At 51.0% G+C, this 15636-nt stretch overlaps 1 protein-coding gene across 4 annotated transcripts; it reads left to right on the top strand.

Moving 5' to 3' along the window:
- The first annotated feature begins 134 nt into the window (after positions 1-134).
- LOC122234261 (proline-rich protein 36-like) lies at positions 135-15588 on the top strand. 4 transcript variants are annotated; one of them, XM_042970066.1, is made up of 3 exons: positions 135-1134; positions 3027-3201; positions 15552-15588. In XM_042970066.1, the coding sequence occupies exon 1, from the start codon at positions 135-137 to the stop codon at positions 822-824; it is 690 nt and encodes a 229-aa protein (XP_042826000.1). In that variant the 3' UTR covers positions 825-1134; positions 3027-3201; positions 15552-15588. The 4 variants fall into 4 exon arrangements, with proteins under 4 accessions (XP_042826000.1, XP_042825999.1, XP_042825998.1 ...); XM_042970065.1 differs by lacking the exon at positions 15552-15588 and adding an exon at positions 5219-5505 and having other exon boundaries at positions 3164-3264; XM_042970064.1 differs by lacking the exon at positions 15552-15588 and adding an exon at positions 5219-5505.
- The last annotated feature ends 48 nt before the right edge of the window (positions 15589-15636 follow it).

Below are 15636 nucleotides of genomic sequence, written 5' to 3'. Positions count from 1 at the left end.
GGGCTCTGGCGCCCGGGGCCGCTCCGTCCCGTGTCGCTCAGCACCTGGACGCTGGCCCCGCTGCCGCCTGCCCGGCGACCTGGGGCTCTCCCTCCCGGGGCCAGCTCCCCCACGTCCCCCGCATCCGGCCGAACATGGCTGGCCCCGCCGCTGAGCCCGGTCCCCCATCGGAGGGTCCCGGCTGCCGCCCTCGGGGACCCAAGGGAAAGGGCGGAGGACCCAGGGCGCTGAGGCGGCGGTTGCGCGCCCACGCCGCGGTCGTGGCCGGTCCCACCGAGCGAGGCGACGCCTGGTCCCTCCAACTGCAGCCCGGTGCGCGCGGCCAGAGGCTAGCGAGTCCCGCGGGGCCAGACCGTTGGCCTCGCCCTTTGCCCTCGTCGACTTTTCTGGAGCCCGTGCGTGGCCCGCTGCGCGCCCGTTCTCTGTCACCCGGCCCGGTGGCCCTCGCGAGCCTGGGGCGAAGGGCGCGCTGGCCGCCGAGGGGTCGCAAGCTAGGACACCCGCTGACTTTTCTACAGAGTCCAGGGATTCGCCCGCAAGCGGACAGCTCTTCGTGCCACCTTGTGCAGGCAGCTCGCCCGCCCGCCTGTGCCCCCCAGTGTCCCCATGGATCCTGGGTCACCCCTGCCCCGCCCCTCACCTCGGATGCTTGCAGCCTCCTGGGCCTGCACCCCTCGCTGTTGGGTCGCCCCCCAGGGGCCGTATCTGGCCCCGCGGCTCCCCTCGGGGTCCCTGCTCTGTGGGGACTCTGCAGGCGGCACTCCCAGAGAGAAGCCACTGTGTCTGCTGGCACCTCCAGTGTGTTGGCCGCTCAGGAAGGATAAAGATCCTTCCCCAAGGGCGCAAATACTCTCCTCGGCCAGCCCTCCTGCCCCACCGGGGGAGAGGAACTTCTATGAAGCTCTGCTGTCCCAGTCACTCTCCCAGACCCTCGTCCAAAGGAGGCTGACCTGAGAGACACCTGGAAGGGCGAGGACGAGGATGAAAAGTGGCAGTGGCAGTGGCAGGATGATGAGAGAGGGGCCACACCAGAGCTGGAGCACATCCCATCCACGTCTAAGTCCTTGGAGACCACATCTTTCTGGTGAACTCCTGGATTCCAAGGGAAACCTCCATTTCTAAGAATACTCTGTGGTAAGGGTAGATGAATTCCAGACCATGGGTCAGGTATATGTGTCATCTCCGGACACTCCAAAACCTCATCACATGTCCGGAGATGACAGCCAAGGAAGAATTCTAGAAGACACCTTTGGTGCAAAAGGTGATTTTATTAAAGCACAGAACCGGGCCCGTGTTGGCAGGAAGGGCTGCAGTGGGATTGTGTAGAAAGGCTGGTTATATCCCATGGACTTGAGGGAGGTAAAGTCAAAAGGGAAGTTTCCAAGGACTTTCATATGCTAAAGACTCAGAGATCACTGAAGGCCTGCTGTTGCCAAGCTAAGGTTGTTTTTCCTCTAGCAAAGCATTAACATCAAGTAGGTAGGGAGTCCCTGGAGAAATGGTTTCCTCTGCCAGCCTCAAGTACTTGTCAATGGGCCCCAGGTTATAAGGAAATTCAACACTGTCTGCCATTCCCTTCTTGCCTTTGTTCCCTACATCACTCTGGATCCAGGGGAGGGTGAGGTTGGGGCTCCAGGAAACTGAGTCTATAGGGCTCTGGAGATCCGCTGGGCTGGCCGTTGATAAGATTGCCTTTTTCTTGTAATTTACTAAGATATGTGTAAACTAATGAAGACTCCCCCCCCCCCCCCCCACTCCGTCCTGCAGGACCGTGATCTCTATCAGTTAACCATTTGTTTTCTTTCCTTTCCTTTGGTCTTGGGCAGCCAGGAGTGACTAAGGGATATCACACAGATCCCACCTGTGGGGGAGGGGTGTGCGAGCTTGTATGTCGCCCTCATCCTGCCTTATGCTCCCCCATCTCATATATATTCTCATATATATATATATATATATATATATATATATATATTCCTTTTTAGACAAATTACAAGAACAATAAGAGATTCACATTCTTTTTAAAATTTTACCTTTCATTTTATATGTATGTTTAATGTCTTTAAATGCTCTTAAAAACATTTTCAATATTCCACCATTCTCATTTCACTTTTTTAAATTTTTTTTAACGTTTATTTATTTTTGAGACAGAGAGAGACAGAGCATGAACAGGGGAGGGTCAGAGAGAGGGAGACACAGAATCCGAAACAGGCTCCAGGCTCTGAGCTGTCAGCACAGAGCCCGATGCGGGGCTCGGACTCACGGACCGAGAGATCATGACCTGAGCTGAAGTCGGACGCCCAACCGACTGAGCCACCCAGGCGCCCCTCTCATTTCACCTTTAAGTGGCTTTCTTTTTTTGCTGAGTTAGATTACATTCTCGGGCTTTATTTAGGAAGTGACCATCATTGTCATGAAGATGCTTTCCTTGCTGGTGGTAATGATGTGAAATGTTCAGGTCCGGAGCAAATGGTCAACAAAGAATTCTTGCAGGGTTTTTGGTGCAAAAAGGGAGGTTTTAGGAAAGCACAGGGACAGGACCGTTGGGCAGAAAGAGCTGCACTGGGTTGTGTGAAGTGGCCCATTATATACTTTCAAGTCGGGAGGGGGTTAGGGATAGCAGAAGTGTAACGAATTTGGAAGGAAAGTTTCCAGGTCCTCCAGGTGCTCACTGGTGTTAGCAAAAGGTCATTTATTACTTTCTAGAAACACCTCAGTCATGAGATACTTCAGATGTATGTCAGTGGACCATATGCTTGGAGGATGATTGCTAACATACATCTGGGGGAGGGTGGGTAGAGATAAAGGAAGTTTCCAAGGGAATTTTTATTATGTTAAAAGAGACTTACAGGATCTAGGAGGTTGGACTAATGTTAAGCTAAGACTGCTTTTTGCCCTTAGCAAACTACTAACATGCAGGCAGCTGAGTTCCTAGAAGGTCACTGTCTGTCGTCTCAAGGACTTGTCAATGGGCTGTAAGTTGTAAGGCTGTTCAATTGTTTTTCTTCTGCCTTTGTTTTCCACATCAGTAAATGTGGCCTGGAAGCTGGAAACAGGAGGAAGAGGTGCTTCGTGAGCGTCCTCTGGGCCCTGGGCAGGGCTTCCCAATCCCCTCAGAGGAGCAACCACAGCCCCCCGACAGACCCCCTTCTCTCCTGTTCCTCAGAGCTAGTTTGCCTTTGGCACAACGGAACAATGGCCAAGGTACACAGAACATTAGACCTGCTTTCTTCAAACTTAAAACATGGTGAAGGCAGATCATTCCAGGTAGAGTCCACATTAAAAAAATTTTTTTTTGTTTATTTGTTTTTGAGACAGAGAGACAGAGCATGAACGGGGGCGGGTCAGAGAGAGGGAGACACAGAATCTGAAGCAGGCTCCAGGCTCCAAGCTGTCAGCACAGAGCCCCACGCGGGGCTCAATCACACGGATCGTGAGATCATGATCTGAGCCTAAGTCGGATGCTTAACCGACTGAGCCACCCAGGCGCTCCGGTAGAGTCTACATTGTAAACAATAGATGGCTTTCAACGGGAGATGGTCACACTTTACAAAAGCAACCAATGTCTTGGCTAAAGCCCAACATGAGCAATGAGAAGGGATAGAGCCACAACCCTGTTCCTTTGCAGCTGAGTTGTGGGGTCATGTAATGCCCCAGATTTCGAATCCGAGAGACCACCAAGGAGCCGATACCGATGCAAGCACACGAGGGTTTATTTGCAAGCTCGAGCTTGGGCCCAAGTATCCCCGACACAGCCGAGCAGGGACTTGGACCCCTAGGTTAAGAGGCGTAGCAGTTTTATAGGGCCAGTGGCCAATGAGATTGTAACACACACAGAAAGTTGCATAGTCATGTCAGTCCACACGCAGGTGGCCAATTGAATTACAATTTACCCTATAGTAACTGAACTAGCCTATCACTCTGGTCAGAATTGGCGTGCAAGTTTGGTGATCAAAAGGCGGGGTTTACATTCTTTGGCAGTTAGGGGTTTTGTATTCCTATATGAGCCGGTTTCCAGTAAGGGTGTGCTCAGCGGCTTGACTAGGGTGGGGGAATGTCTTAGGCAATAAGTAGGTCATGTAGGGGTTATACATGAGATGGTGGGTGTAGCACAAAATGGAATTAGTCTTGCTCTGCTTGTCCAGGGGTAGGGGATTTTTGTTAAATTCTTTGGGTCCCATAGTCAGAGGTGGGCATGAGGCCTCTGGGGGTAGACAGGGCTTGAAAGGTCTGAGAGGCCAGCTCTGGGAACCCCCTCCACTCTGAAGATGTGGCTGCAGGACAGAGGGAGGAAGGGGACAGGAAGACCTGAGAGCAGGATTTCCTTCTGCTGCCACAGGGTCTGAAGCTCCACTAGCCCCACAGGGACACTGCACATTTGCATTAGGGACAAAATACGTTCTGAATGATCTTAGGGAAAATTGGTTACTCAGCAGTGGCACAAAAAAACATACAATTTAGAATTAGGGTTTAAAAGCAAGAAAGGGCTATTGGTGACTTCCCTCTGTGTTTTACATGTGAAAGGGAAAAAGCAGGGCAGGGAAATGCAGGATTTCAGGCTCTGGATGAAGGACAGTGAAATCCCTTCTAAGAGAGGTTTCCATGACAATTACCATCTAAAAATACACATATTTTCAGAAAATAGGGAACTGGCAAGTCCCCAAAGTTACTAAATTGCTACCTTGAGTGTGGGGCAAGGCAAGCAGGGAGGGGGTGGGGGAAGCCAGGAGAGACCTGCTTTGCTCCACTGGACAGACAGCAGCGCTGTGGGGTGAAGAAACCAAACGTGAGGAAAGGGGACCTTTGTGTGGCTCTGTGGTCTGCCCCCGCCTGCATCCTACAGGGACTCTTCAACCTCACAGGTTGTTTTCAGCTTCTGAAATGAGGAGATAATTTGGCTTAAAGCCGAAGACTTTTACCTACTGGTTCAGAGAAAATATTTGCAAATCATGTACAGTAAAACCTTGGCTTTCCCTGTCCAGCCTGCATTACCCAGTTGTAGCAGAAATATTAAGCTGGCTTACCTAAAATCCCCTCCACTCAATATCCAATAAAATTCCTTATCCCCCACAATCTACCAGGTTCTATCCAATCAACTTGGCCTCCCTTCAATAAGACTCCTATTAAGTCTATTCTGCCAGAATCCCTCTTACCCTTGATACTTCCTGTCAGTAATTTTCTACTCACTGACCTCCCCCCTGTTCCTTGGATATTCTTTTAGGGTACCCAGCTGCAATGTCAACATGCACCTGTAGGTTTCCTCCCCACAACACCAAGCAATTTTCAGCTCAACTCTGCCACCGTCTACCTGGAGATAGCAACAGATTCCACAGGTGAAGGGTTCAGTCCTACAAGACACCTTCCACCCCCCACCGCAGATACTTATCACAAGCCCCAGGCTGTTACCTGTCTTTTGACCACCTGCCTACACACCAAAGTTTCCAAGAACCTCCTCCTTAGGTTTTTTTTTAATTTCTTAGAGCAGCATGCAAAACTCAGGGAAACACTCACTTGCATTAACCAGTTTATTAAAAGATGTGATAAAAGATTTGAATCTGTCGCAGACTTTGAGTCTGGAGTTCTCTCTTGTCCAGCCAGAAAGCAGATGCAGAATTAAATGTGAGAGGGGCTAATGTCCGGGTAGAGACAAGAGCCCTGAGTAAGGGTCCTTCCTCCTCTTTTATTTGGATCAGAAGGCTAACAAACATGGTGGACAATGAAACAGTTATCATTAACAGTTATCACACACTCAAGTGTGTGAAAGAGGGTTTTGAAGATATGCGGTGTTAGGGGTTTGGGTCAATACAAAACAAAATCCCAGCGCCAAGCAGATGGCTGTTTATGGCAGGCACTGGACACCAGGCGCCTTGTCTGTTATCTTAACTTGCCTAGGGGACAAGACAGATAGAGCATGCTACCTCAGGGTCAATGAGGCACCTTTCTTTTGCAGATTAGCTCCGCTCTGGGCAATTTCACCCTATGTGGTGGTCTATTACCCTGTTTAGCTATTCTGGACGCTTTTGTCCTAAGCCTTGTTAACCCACTGGTGCAAGCTCAGGGAATTCTTGAACTTATTTCCCACATGAATCAACAGCTAGATGAAGAGATACATAGAGGGAGGTCTGGGGAAAGGGTGTGGAGCTCTCATGCCTTCTCTAGGCCCACCATTCTTCCCAAATCTCCACCTGTTCACCACCAACCGGGAAGCTCTCCAAACCCAGTCCCTTTGCTTTTTATGGAGGCCTCATCGATAGTCACTATTGACTAAATCATTGGCTGATTCAACCTCCAGCCTCTCTCCCCTTCCCAGAGGTGGGGGTGGGGCAGGGCTGAAAGTTCCAGTTCCCTGATTACAGGGTTGGTTTTCCTGTCAACTAGCCCTGCCCTTGGATGGGGTCTAAAAGTCACCATCATTAATAACAAGACACCCCTTTTACATGTATGGCTCTAAGGAGTTTTTAGGAACTGTGGATGAAGAGTAAATATAACTGAGAAATATATATATATGTGTGTACATATATAAACATACACACACACACACACACATATATATATACACATGATTTGAATGATGAAATATATTTCTTTTTTTTAATGTGTATTTTTGAGAGGGAGAGAGAGGGAGAGAGAGGGAGACAGGGAGTGAGTGGACAAGGGACAGAGAGGGAGGCACAGAATCCAAAGCAGGCTCCAGGCTCTGAGCTGTCAGCAGAGTCCCACATGGGGCTCGAATGCAGGAACTGTGGGATCGTGTCCTGAGCCAAATTCAGATGCTTAACCAACTGAGCCACCCAGGTGCCCCTGAAATATATATTTCTTATAAATCATTATATTACAGCTATAAATCCTGACTTTGACTTGTATTCAGAATTGAGCCCAGTTCCATGGAGTCTGAAATCTAGTGTCCCTATTGCAATAGTTCCTAAAGAAAATCTGTTTTTACTACTTAAAGCAGTCTGGTTCTGGTTTGGTGTTTTGTTTTTGTCTTTTTAAATTTATTGTCAAATTGGCTTACATACAACACCCAGTGCTCATCCCAACAAGTGCCCTCCTCCTCAATGCCCATCACCCACTTTCCCCTCTCCCCCACCCCCCATCAACCCTCAGTTTGTTCTCTGTATTTAAGAGTCTCTTATGGTTTGCCTCCCTCGTTTGTCTTTGTTTTTAACATACGTAAGCTTATGAATTAAGAAATATTATCAGGATAAGACAGTGTTGCTCCTGGATTGGAAATAGACTGGGAAGTGTTCTGTTTGAACCAGTGGCCCAGCACAACCCTTGTGTTATGCCCAGAATTCGTGATCCCCAAAGACCGCCAGGGAGCCGAGTCCGATGCAAAAGCAAAGAGCCTTTATTCGAGCTAGCTCGAGCTCAATCCCCTACCTGCACCGACGCAGCGGTGAAATGCCGGGGAGAGAGAGCGAGTTTCAAAAGCACAAAGGTTTTATGGGGGTCTAGGGGCAGTTGGTGAGGTAATGGCTGTGGCCTCAGGGCTGGGGAAGGGTGGGAGTCCTGTTACCCAGGTCGCTGGGCGTGTTTTGATCAGGAAGTTTGAAAGGGTGAGTGGGAGGTTACTCAAGGGGAGGAGGCGTGGTCTGAGGTTTCTGCGATTTTCCCGGAAAAGGGGCCATGTCGGGACATAGTCACTCAAGGTGGAGGACACAGAACAAGATGGAGTCGGTCGGCATAGGTCCGCTCTTTCATTCCCCCCTTGTCATGTAACTTGCGGACCCAATCATGGGACCAGCTGCATTTCTATTTTGTAATCTGGGAGTGTATGGTGACAAGGGGAACAGTTTGGAGGTCTACGCAAAGTTCTGGGAATCAAGTGTCCCTGGGGTGGCTCTGGGAGGTCTGATTAAGTATTGTCTCCGAGCTGGTGTCTATGATCTGCCAGGTGATGTCTTGGGGGGCATGGGGACTCCCGGCAGCATGAGCAGTGACAAGCAGAGCTAACAGAGTTACCAATATTAGGTGGGTCGAATGCACTGTAGCTTGAGCTTGAGCGGGTTGTGTTGGTCCCGACTGATGGCCCATCGCGTGTCAAAGTCCTTCCGGATCGAGGAGGGGTCCGCTGGCCGAACATGGGTGTGATGGACCCAGGTCACGATGCCATCTACTTTGAGAGCGGTGGGGGTTGTCACCACCACGATGTAGGGTCCCTTCCAGCGTGGCTCAAGGGTCTCTCAGTGGTGTCTCTTGACGTAAACCCAATCTTCCGGCCTGTACTGATGAGGTGTCGGGGTCTGGCCAGCCTCGTAGATGGCACGGAGGCGTGGCCAAATGTCCTCGTGCGCCTTCTGGAGCCCTCTCAAGGAAAGAAAAAGTTCTTGATCTTTAAACTCAGCAAAAGTTCAGCTCAAAGGTTGGGAATAGGGGGTGGCCTGCCAAACATGATCTCGTAGGGAGTAAAACCCAAGGTGTAAGGAGTGTTCCTAACCCGGTAAAGGGCATATGGTAGGAGAGTCACCCAGTCCCCGCCAGTCTCCATGGCTAATTTGGTAAGGGTCTCTTTTAGGGTTCTATTCATTCTTTCTACCTGTCCTGAGCTCTGGGGCCTATAAGCACAATGTAATTTCCAGTTTGCCCCCACCACCTTGGCTACTGCCTGCGTTACCTATGAGATAAAAGCTGGTCCATTGTCTGATCCTATCGTGGCAGGAAAACCATACCTGGGTAAGATGTCTTCTAGTAGCTTCTTAGCCACCGTCTGAGCCGTTTCATGCTTGGTTGGGTATGCCTCCACCCAGCCAGACAGAGAAGGTGTCTGTAAATACTAAAAGATATTTATAACCATACTTTCCTGGTTTGACTTCAGTGAAGTCGAGTTCCCACTGGGCTCCCGGTCTGGTGCCTCTGAGCCTGGTTCCGTTTTTATTTGATGTGGCTCTCGTGTTGGTGAGTTGGCAGGTCTTGCAGGCAGATATGACGTGTTCTATTTTGGTGTCCTGTTGGTGAATCTTGATTCCGGCATGTCGGATTAAGTCTTTTAATTTTCGGGCCCCCGTGTGAGTAGACCGATGCATGTGCTCTAATATTGAGACTCGGAGCCGGTCTGGCAGCACGAGCTCCTTGTTAGGTGTATACCACCATCCCTTTATCTCCTGGGCCATGGGGAGTTTCTTGATCCTCTGTAACTCCTCCTGGGAGTATTTGGGCTGGTCTGGTAAAACTGGGTCTCCCAAGTCCGGTAGTTGTTAAGTCGTTTTCTAGCTCCCAACATTAGCGCCTTGGTAAGGGCGATGAGCTCTGCTCGCTGGGCTGATGTTCCGGGGGGTAGAGCCTCCGCTCATACGGTGTCCGTTTTGTTGCCCACCGCTGTACCCGCATACCTGTGTCTGCCCCGCACAAAGCTGCTGCCATCAGTGAACCAAGTAGCCTCGGCATCGGGGAGGGGCTGTTCGGTCAGCTCCGTCTGGAATCCATGTACTTGTTTCAGGATTCCTGCACAGTCATGTAGTGGAGCACCTAGGTCAGGGTCAGGCAGCAGGGTTGCAGGATTGAGGGATGCACTGGGGTGGAACCGCACTCGTGGAGGGTTGAGTAGGAGGCTCTGGTAATGAGTCACACGTGTGTTGCTCATCCATCTATCAGGAGGCTGTTTCAGGACCCCTTCAATGGCGTGTGGGGTCGTGATCCAGATCTCCTGTCCTAGGGTCAGTTTGTCTGCATCCTTGACTAGGAGTGCTGTCACCGCAATAATTCTTAGGCGTGGTGGCCAGCCGGCAGCCACTGAGTCTAGTTTCTTGGACAGGTAAGCCACCGGGCGATTCCAAGGGCCCAAGGCTTGAGTTAGAACCCCTTTTGCTATTCCCTTATGTTCATCTACAAAGAGGTGGAAGGGCTTCGTAATGTCTGGTAGGCCCAGGGCTGGGGCACTTAGGAGGGCCTTTTTTAACTGATTAAAGGCAGTTTCTTCTTTTTTAGCCCATTTAAATGTTTTCCCCTCTTTGGTAGCTTCATATAGGGGCCTGGCGACCTCAGCAAAACCTGGAACCCAGAGGCGGCAGTAGCCGGCTGATCCTAAGAATTCCCTCACTTCTCTTCGGGAGGTGGGAGTAGGGATCTTTAGGACAGTTTCTTTTCTGGCATCTGATAACCACCGCTGTCCGCCCTCCAGGATATATCCCAGGTAACTTACCCTCTTCCTGCATATCTGAGCCTTCTTCACGGATGCCCGGTACCCTAAGGCCCCCACAGTAGCCAGCAGGTCCTGGGTCCCTCGCTCACAGTCTTTGGCCGAGCCGGCAGCAATCAGGATGCCATCAACGTACTGCAGGAGGGTGAGGCCAGGGTGCTCCCTTCTGTACTCACCCAGGTCCTCGTGTAGTGCCTCGTCGAAGATGGTGGGCGAATTTTTGAATCCCTGAGGTAGCCGTGTCCAGGTGAGTTGCCCACTGTAGCCCTCCTCCGGATCATGCCACTTGAAGGCGAACAGGGGTTGGCTCTGGGGTGCCAGCGGCAGACTGAAGAAGGCGTCCTTTAAATCTAGTACAGTATACCAGACCTTGGAGGGCGCCAAGGAGCTCGAGAGTATATGGATTGGGAACAGTTGGGTGTGTGTCCGCGACCCTCTTATTTACTTCCCGGAGGTCTTGTACCGGTCGGTAGTCATTTGTGTGAGGCTTTTTGACCGGCAGTAGGGGGGTGTACCACGGAGACTGGCAAGGAACTAGTACCCCTAGGCTTCACAGTCTCTGGATGTGTGGCTGGATCCCCTTCCAGGCCTCCTGAGACATGGGGTATTGTTTGATCCTTACCGCACTTTCTCCTGGCTTGAGCTCTACCAAGACCGGGGTCCTGGGAGTGGCTAGTCCTATCCACCCCCCCACCCCCGTCTCTGCCCAAACCAAGGGGAATTCTTGTAGCCATCTGTCTATATTATCCTCTCTCGGGAGCGCCTCCTGGTGGAGGCGGTATTCATCCTCCAGTTTCATGGTCAGGACCTGGATGGGGTGGCCCTTGCCATCGGTGACCTGAGGCCCCCCTTGTCTGAAAGTTATCTGAGCTCCCATCTTGGTCAGTAAGTCCCGTCCTAACAGCGGGTAGGGGCATTCTGGTATTACCATAAAGGAGTGGGATACCCGGCCCGTCCCCAAATCTACCGTTCTTCGGGTAGTCCATGAATACTGGCTCATACCAGTTGCCCCTTGTACCCAGGACTTCTTGCTAGCTAGTTTTCCTTGTGGGGTGCCGAGGACCAAATGTTGTGCTCCAGTGTCGATGAGGAAGTCAACAGGGGTCCCCTCCACTTTAAGAGTTACCCTGGGTTCGGGGAGAGGGTCCGAACCCCGACTCCCCTAATCACTCAGTTCATCTAGCTCTAGGACTTTTACTTGATCAGTCTTGCTTCCCTTCCTGCCGGCCTTTTTCGGACAATCTCGGGCCCAATGCCCTATCTCCTTACAGTATGCGCACTGATCTTTCTGCAGCCTCTGCTTCCCCCCCGTGGTGGTTCCTTTACTTTTTCTTGCGTCGTTTGCCAGCTGCCGGAGACGGCGGTCTCGTTCCTCGGGGGAGTCAGCAGTGATAGCTAGTAGTATTCTGGCCAGGTCTCGGGTCTGCTTACTGCTGGCAGCCGCCATGGCACGAGCCTGCTTGTCCTCAGGAGACTCCCGGTTATTATATACCTTTTCAGCTACCACCAGTAAGTCCTGCAGACTTTTTTCTCCTAGTCTATCTATTTTCTGTAATTTTTTCCTAATGTCTATGGCCGATTGGTTTACAAAGGCCATGATAACAGCTGCCTTGCTTTCTGGAGCCTCTGGATCCATGGGGGTATAGGTACGGAATGCCTCCATGATCCGTTCTAAAAAGGCAGCCGGAGATTCATCTTTTCCCTGTTGCACATTTCCTACTTTGGCCAAATTGGTTGGCTTTCTAGCAGCCATTCGGAGACCCCCCATTAGAGTCTGGCGGTAGACCCGGAGCCTCTCCTTACCTTCTGCCGTGTTGAAATCCCACTGGGGCCGAGTTAAGGGGAAGGAGGCATCTATCTGAGCCTGGTTGGTGGTGGGATTCCCGTCTGCGCCCGGAACTAGTTTTCGGGCCTCATTGAGGATTCTTTCTCTTTCTTCAGTCGTGAACAGGACCTGCAAAAGCTGCTGGCAATCGTCCCACGTGGGCTGTTGAGTAAAAAGAACAGAGTCTAATAAATCAATAAGCCCTGCCGGTTTCTCGGAAAACTTAGGATTCTGAGCTTTCCAATTGTAGAGGTCACTAGTGGCGAAAGGCCAATAGTGATGGGGCTGATTCCCCTCCGTGTCTGGGGGTCCGGTGGCTCGCAGGGGCGGAATAGTGGAGTCGGCAGCGGAGGCAGATTGCTCCCTCTGAGCCCTTTGTCTGGTAAAGGGCGGGCTTCCCACTGGAGCGTTTCCGCCTCCCGCTCTCGGAACGGCGTCTGCCTCCCCCGGAGGGGGTGGATGGTGTTCCTCCGGCATCCTAGGGTGGTTATACGGGGGAGGAACAATTAATTCTTCCTTAAAGTGATGAATCATAATACTTAGAGGAGTAGTCTGAGTCTGTCCCATAATGTCCATCCAGTAAGTCCACAGAACAAAACAGAGAAACACAGAAACAGACAAACAGAGGGCCCCTAGAAAGTCTTCCAACTCCATGGAAGCAAAACTGAAAGCTAGACGACGGCCTGGCACTGACCGGCGGGAGCGACCTGCCTCGTCTCAGACCTTTGAGGGGATTTCACATCCCGCCAAGACTGATGAGGGGATTCCACGTCCCTCCAAAACCGATGAGGGGATTCCACGTCTCTCCAAAAGGGAGGATTGGAACGTCTTCCGAAACTCCTGGCCCGTGGTCCTCCAGTGCATCCACTTAGACCGCGTCGGGCACTACCAGAATTTCAGAAATGAGCTCACACAGAAAAGACGGAACAGACACTAACCGTGGCCAGTCAGGCTCTCCGGGTCGGGGGTCCCTTGAGGGTCTTGGGGATCCTGGGCCGAGCCCCCAAATGTTATGCCCAGAATTTGTGACCCCAAAGACCACCAGGGAGCCGAGTCCGATGCAAAAGCAAAGAGCCTTTATTCGAGCTAGCTCGAGCTCAATCCCCTACCTGCACCGACGCAGCGGTGAGATGCCGGGGAGAGAGAGCGAGTTTCAAAAGCACAAAGGTTTTATAGGGGTCTAGGGGCAGTTGGTGAGGTAATGGCTGTGGCCTCAGCCGATTGGCTGGGGAAGGGTCGTGGCCTTGGCCGATTGGCTGGGGAAGAGTCGGAGTCCTGTTACGCAGGTCGCTGGGCACGTTTTGATCGGGAAGTTTGAAAGGGTGAGCGGGAGGTTACTCAAGGGGAGGAGGCGTGGTCTGAGGTTTCTGCGATTTTCCTGGAAAAGGGGCCATGTCCGGGACATAGTCACTCAAGGTGGAGGACACAGAACAAGATGGAGTCGGCCGGCATAGGTCTGCTCTTTCTCTTGTTCACCTAAAATTTCTCCTGAAAGATGCCCCTCATAGCCTTGTCTGGAGTGTTTTCCTCTCTCCACCTTGAGGAAATAAACTGAGGTTCACAAAGTGAACTCTAAAGCTTCAGTCCACATATATTTGTAAAGAATCAAAATAGCATCTATTAGCTCCCACCTAATAGGGAACACATTTTGTATCAGACTGGCATTGGGATATTTTCCAGCTTTGGAGGACATCCAAAATCAGGTCTCTAAACATCCATGATCAGTTGCATACTACACTTCATGGAAATCGGAGGGTGTCTCTTTAAGAAGAGCGAAATTCCCTCCAGTTCTCAGAGCTTGGCGGGGCGGGGGGGGGGGGGGGGCACCATTTCTCAGCTTCTACCCCTTCCTAGGTTGTGCCCCACGCATGCAGGGAGCGCGTATCACTAAGGTCCGAGGCTCCTGGGAACTACATTACCCAGATGCCCCTGCGTCGTGCATCTGCAAGCGCTGGGCCAATGAAGGCCCTGGACAGACGCCTTTCTGAGAGGGGGGAATCGCCCAGACGGGACTTCCGGCTTCTCTTGGCAGTGGTCCTTTTTATCACTCTTGAGCCTGGCCGTTTGATCCGATTCTTAAATAATTGTTGGAGCCCAAGATAAAGTGAGCGGGAGGCATGAAAGTAAATGTGTTCCCACCGACAGAGGCGGTGCTGAGACTTGGTGAGAGTGCCGCCTGGGGTGATACTGTGCGTTTGGCTGAGGCTGCAGCACTGTGGCCTGGTTCCTGGCAACTCCCGGCTTTGCCTTGAGGGTCCTGTGTGCCCTGATGGAGCCAGTGCAAGTTGGTACCGTATCCCTCACACCCACATCAGTGGGAATCCCATCTCTGAATCCCAAAGACCCGGATGAGTCCCTATGCAGTTCGCTTTCAGTCACGCCCTTTGTTCGGGACTGTGGCGCCTTCCTGGCCGGGATGCCCATTTTTGACTTTCGGTGTGATAAGGAGTTGAATAGTGTTACAGGCAGAGGGACTGTCACGTGCAGAGGCTTGTAAGTGCTACTGAGTGGAGTGTTCGGGGAAACCTGCAGCCTGTTTCCTGTATACAGGAAACAGATAGTGAGTGGTGTGGCAGCCTGAGCAGTTAGGCTTTCATTCCGAGGGCATGGAGAGTTTTGAATCGAGAGACCTGATGTGAGATAGGATTTTAAAAGTTTCCCAAAGGCCGCTAAGTGTGGAAGGGACTTTGGGGAGGGATGATGAGAGGAAGTGGGGAAAGTTTGAGAAAGTTCCTGTAACAGAGTCTGGGAGCACTACCATGAGGCTGGACCAGAGGGGTAGCCAGAGGACTGTCAAAGTAAAACTCCCCCCTGGGCAAAGTTGAAACAAGCAAGGAAGACAATTCAAGGCTATTGCAGTAGGAGAGAGGGACTGAATTCAACTCCAATGAAATGAAAGGCAGGAGGGTTTTTAAGTGCTGGAGTGAGCCATTGGAAAAGTGCTGGAGGACGTCAGATGGGGAGGTTGATCAGTGGGATCTGCGGGGCATAGGGAGTTACTCCTGAGATCGCATGTCCTTTTCTCTGTGATTAAGACGTATGTGTTTTCTAATTGGTATTTATAGAAGTTAGACTTCTCCTGGCCCACGGAGACTGAGAGATAGGGCTGCTGTGTCTTTTGGTGTTCACATGGCAAAGAGATGGTTCCCAAGTCCTTGAGAAAGTCATTTCCTGGGTTGAAAACTGGGCCAGGAGAAGATTTACATATATTTGGGGGGAAAAAAATGGAGAAAGAATTTACAATTGCAAGATTCCTAAAGTAAATGCTCTAAGAAAAGGGAGTTTAGGAGCCTATAGTCAGGAAGAAACCTGATTGACACTTAGTCAAGCTGAGGAAATGCTAAGGCTGTCTTGGTAAAGGGGTAGAAATGATACAAGGTAGACCCTAAGGAAAGAAGACTATCATCTGCCCACCTCCCAAGGCCTATCCTCCCTACCCCCTATTTTTAGCTTAGGGGGACACCATTTGTTTTAAAATTAAGCAATCACTGTTTCTCTAAATGTGTTCCTATAGGTAGTCAATTAAAATTTAAAATGGATTTAGCAAGGCAAATTAAAAAAAAATTTTTTTTAACCTTTATTTTTGAGAAGGAGACAGCGCGAGCGGGGGAGGAGCAGAGAGAAAGGGAGTCAGAATCTGAAGCAGGCTCCAGGCTCCAAGCTGTCAGCACAGAGC

The sequence above is a fragment of the Panthera tigris genome, chromosome E2 (genome assembly GCF_018350195.1).
Source record: "Panthera tigris isolate Pti1 chromosome E2, P.tigris_Pti1_mat1.1, whole genome shotgun sequence".
Lineage (NCBI taxonomy): Eukaryota > Metazoa > Chordata > Mammalia > Carnivora > Felidae > Panthera > Panthera tigris.
Note: the sequence above shows the minus strand (reverse complement) of the source record. Positions and strands in the feature narration are given on the sequence as shown.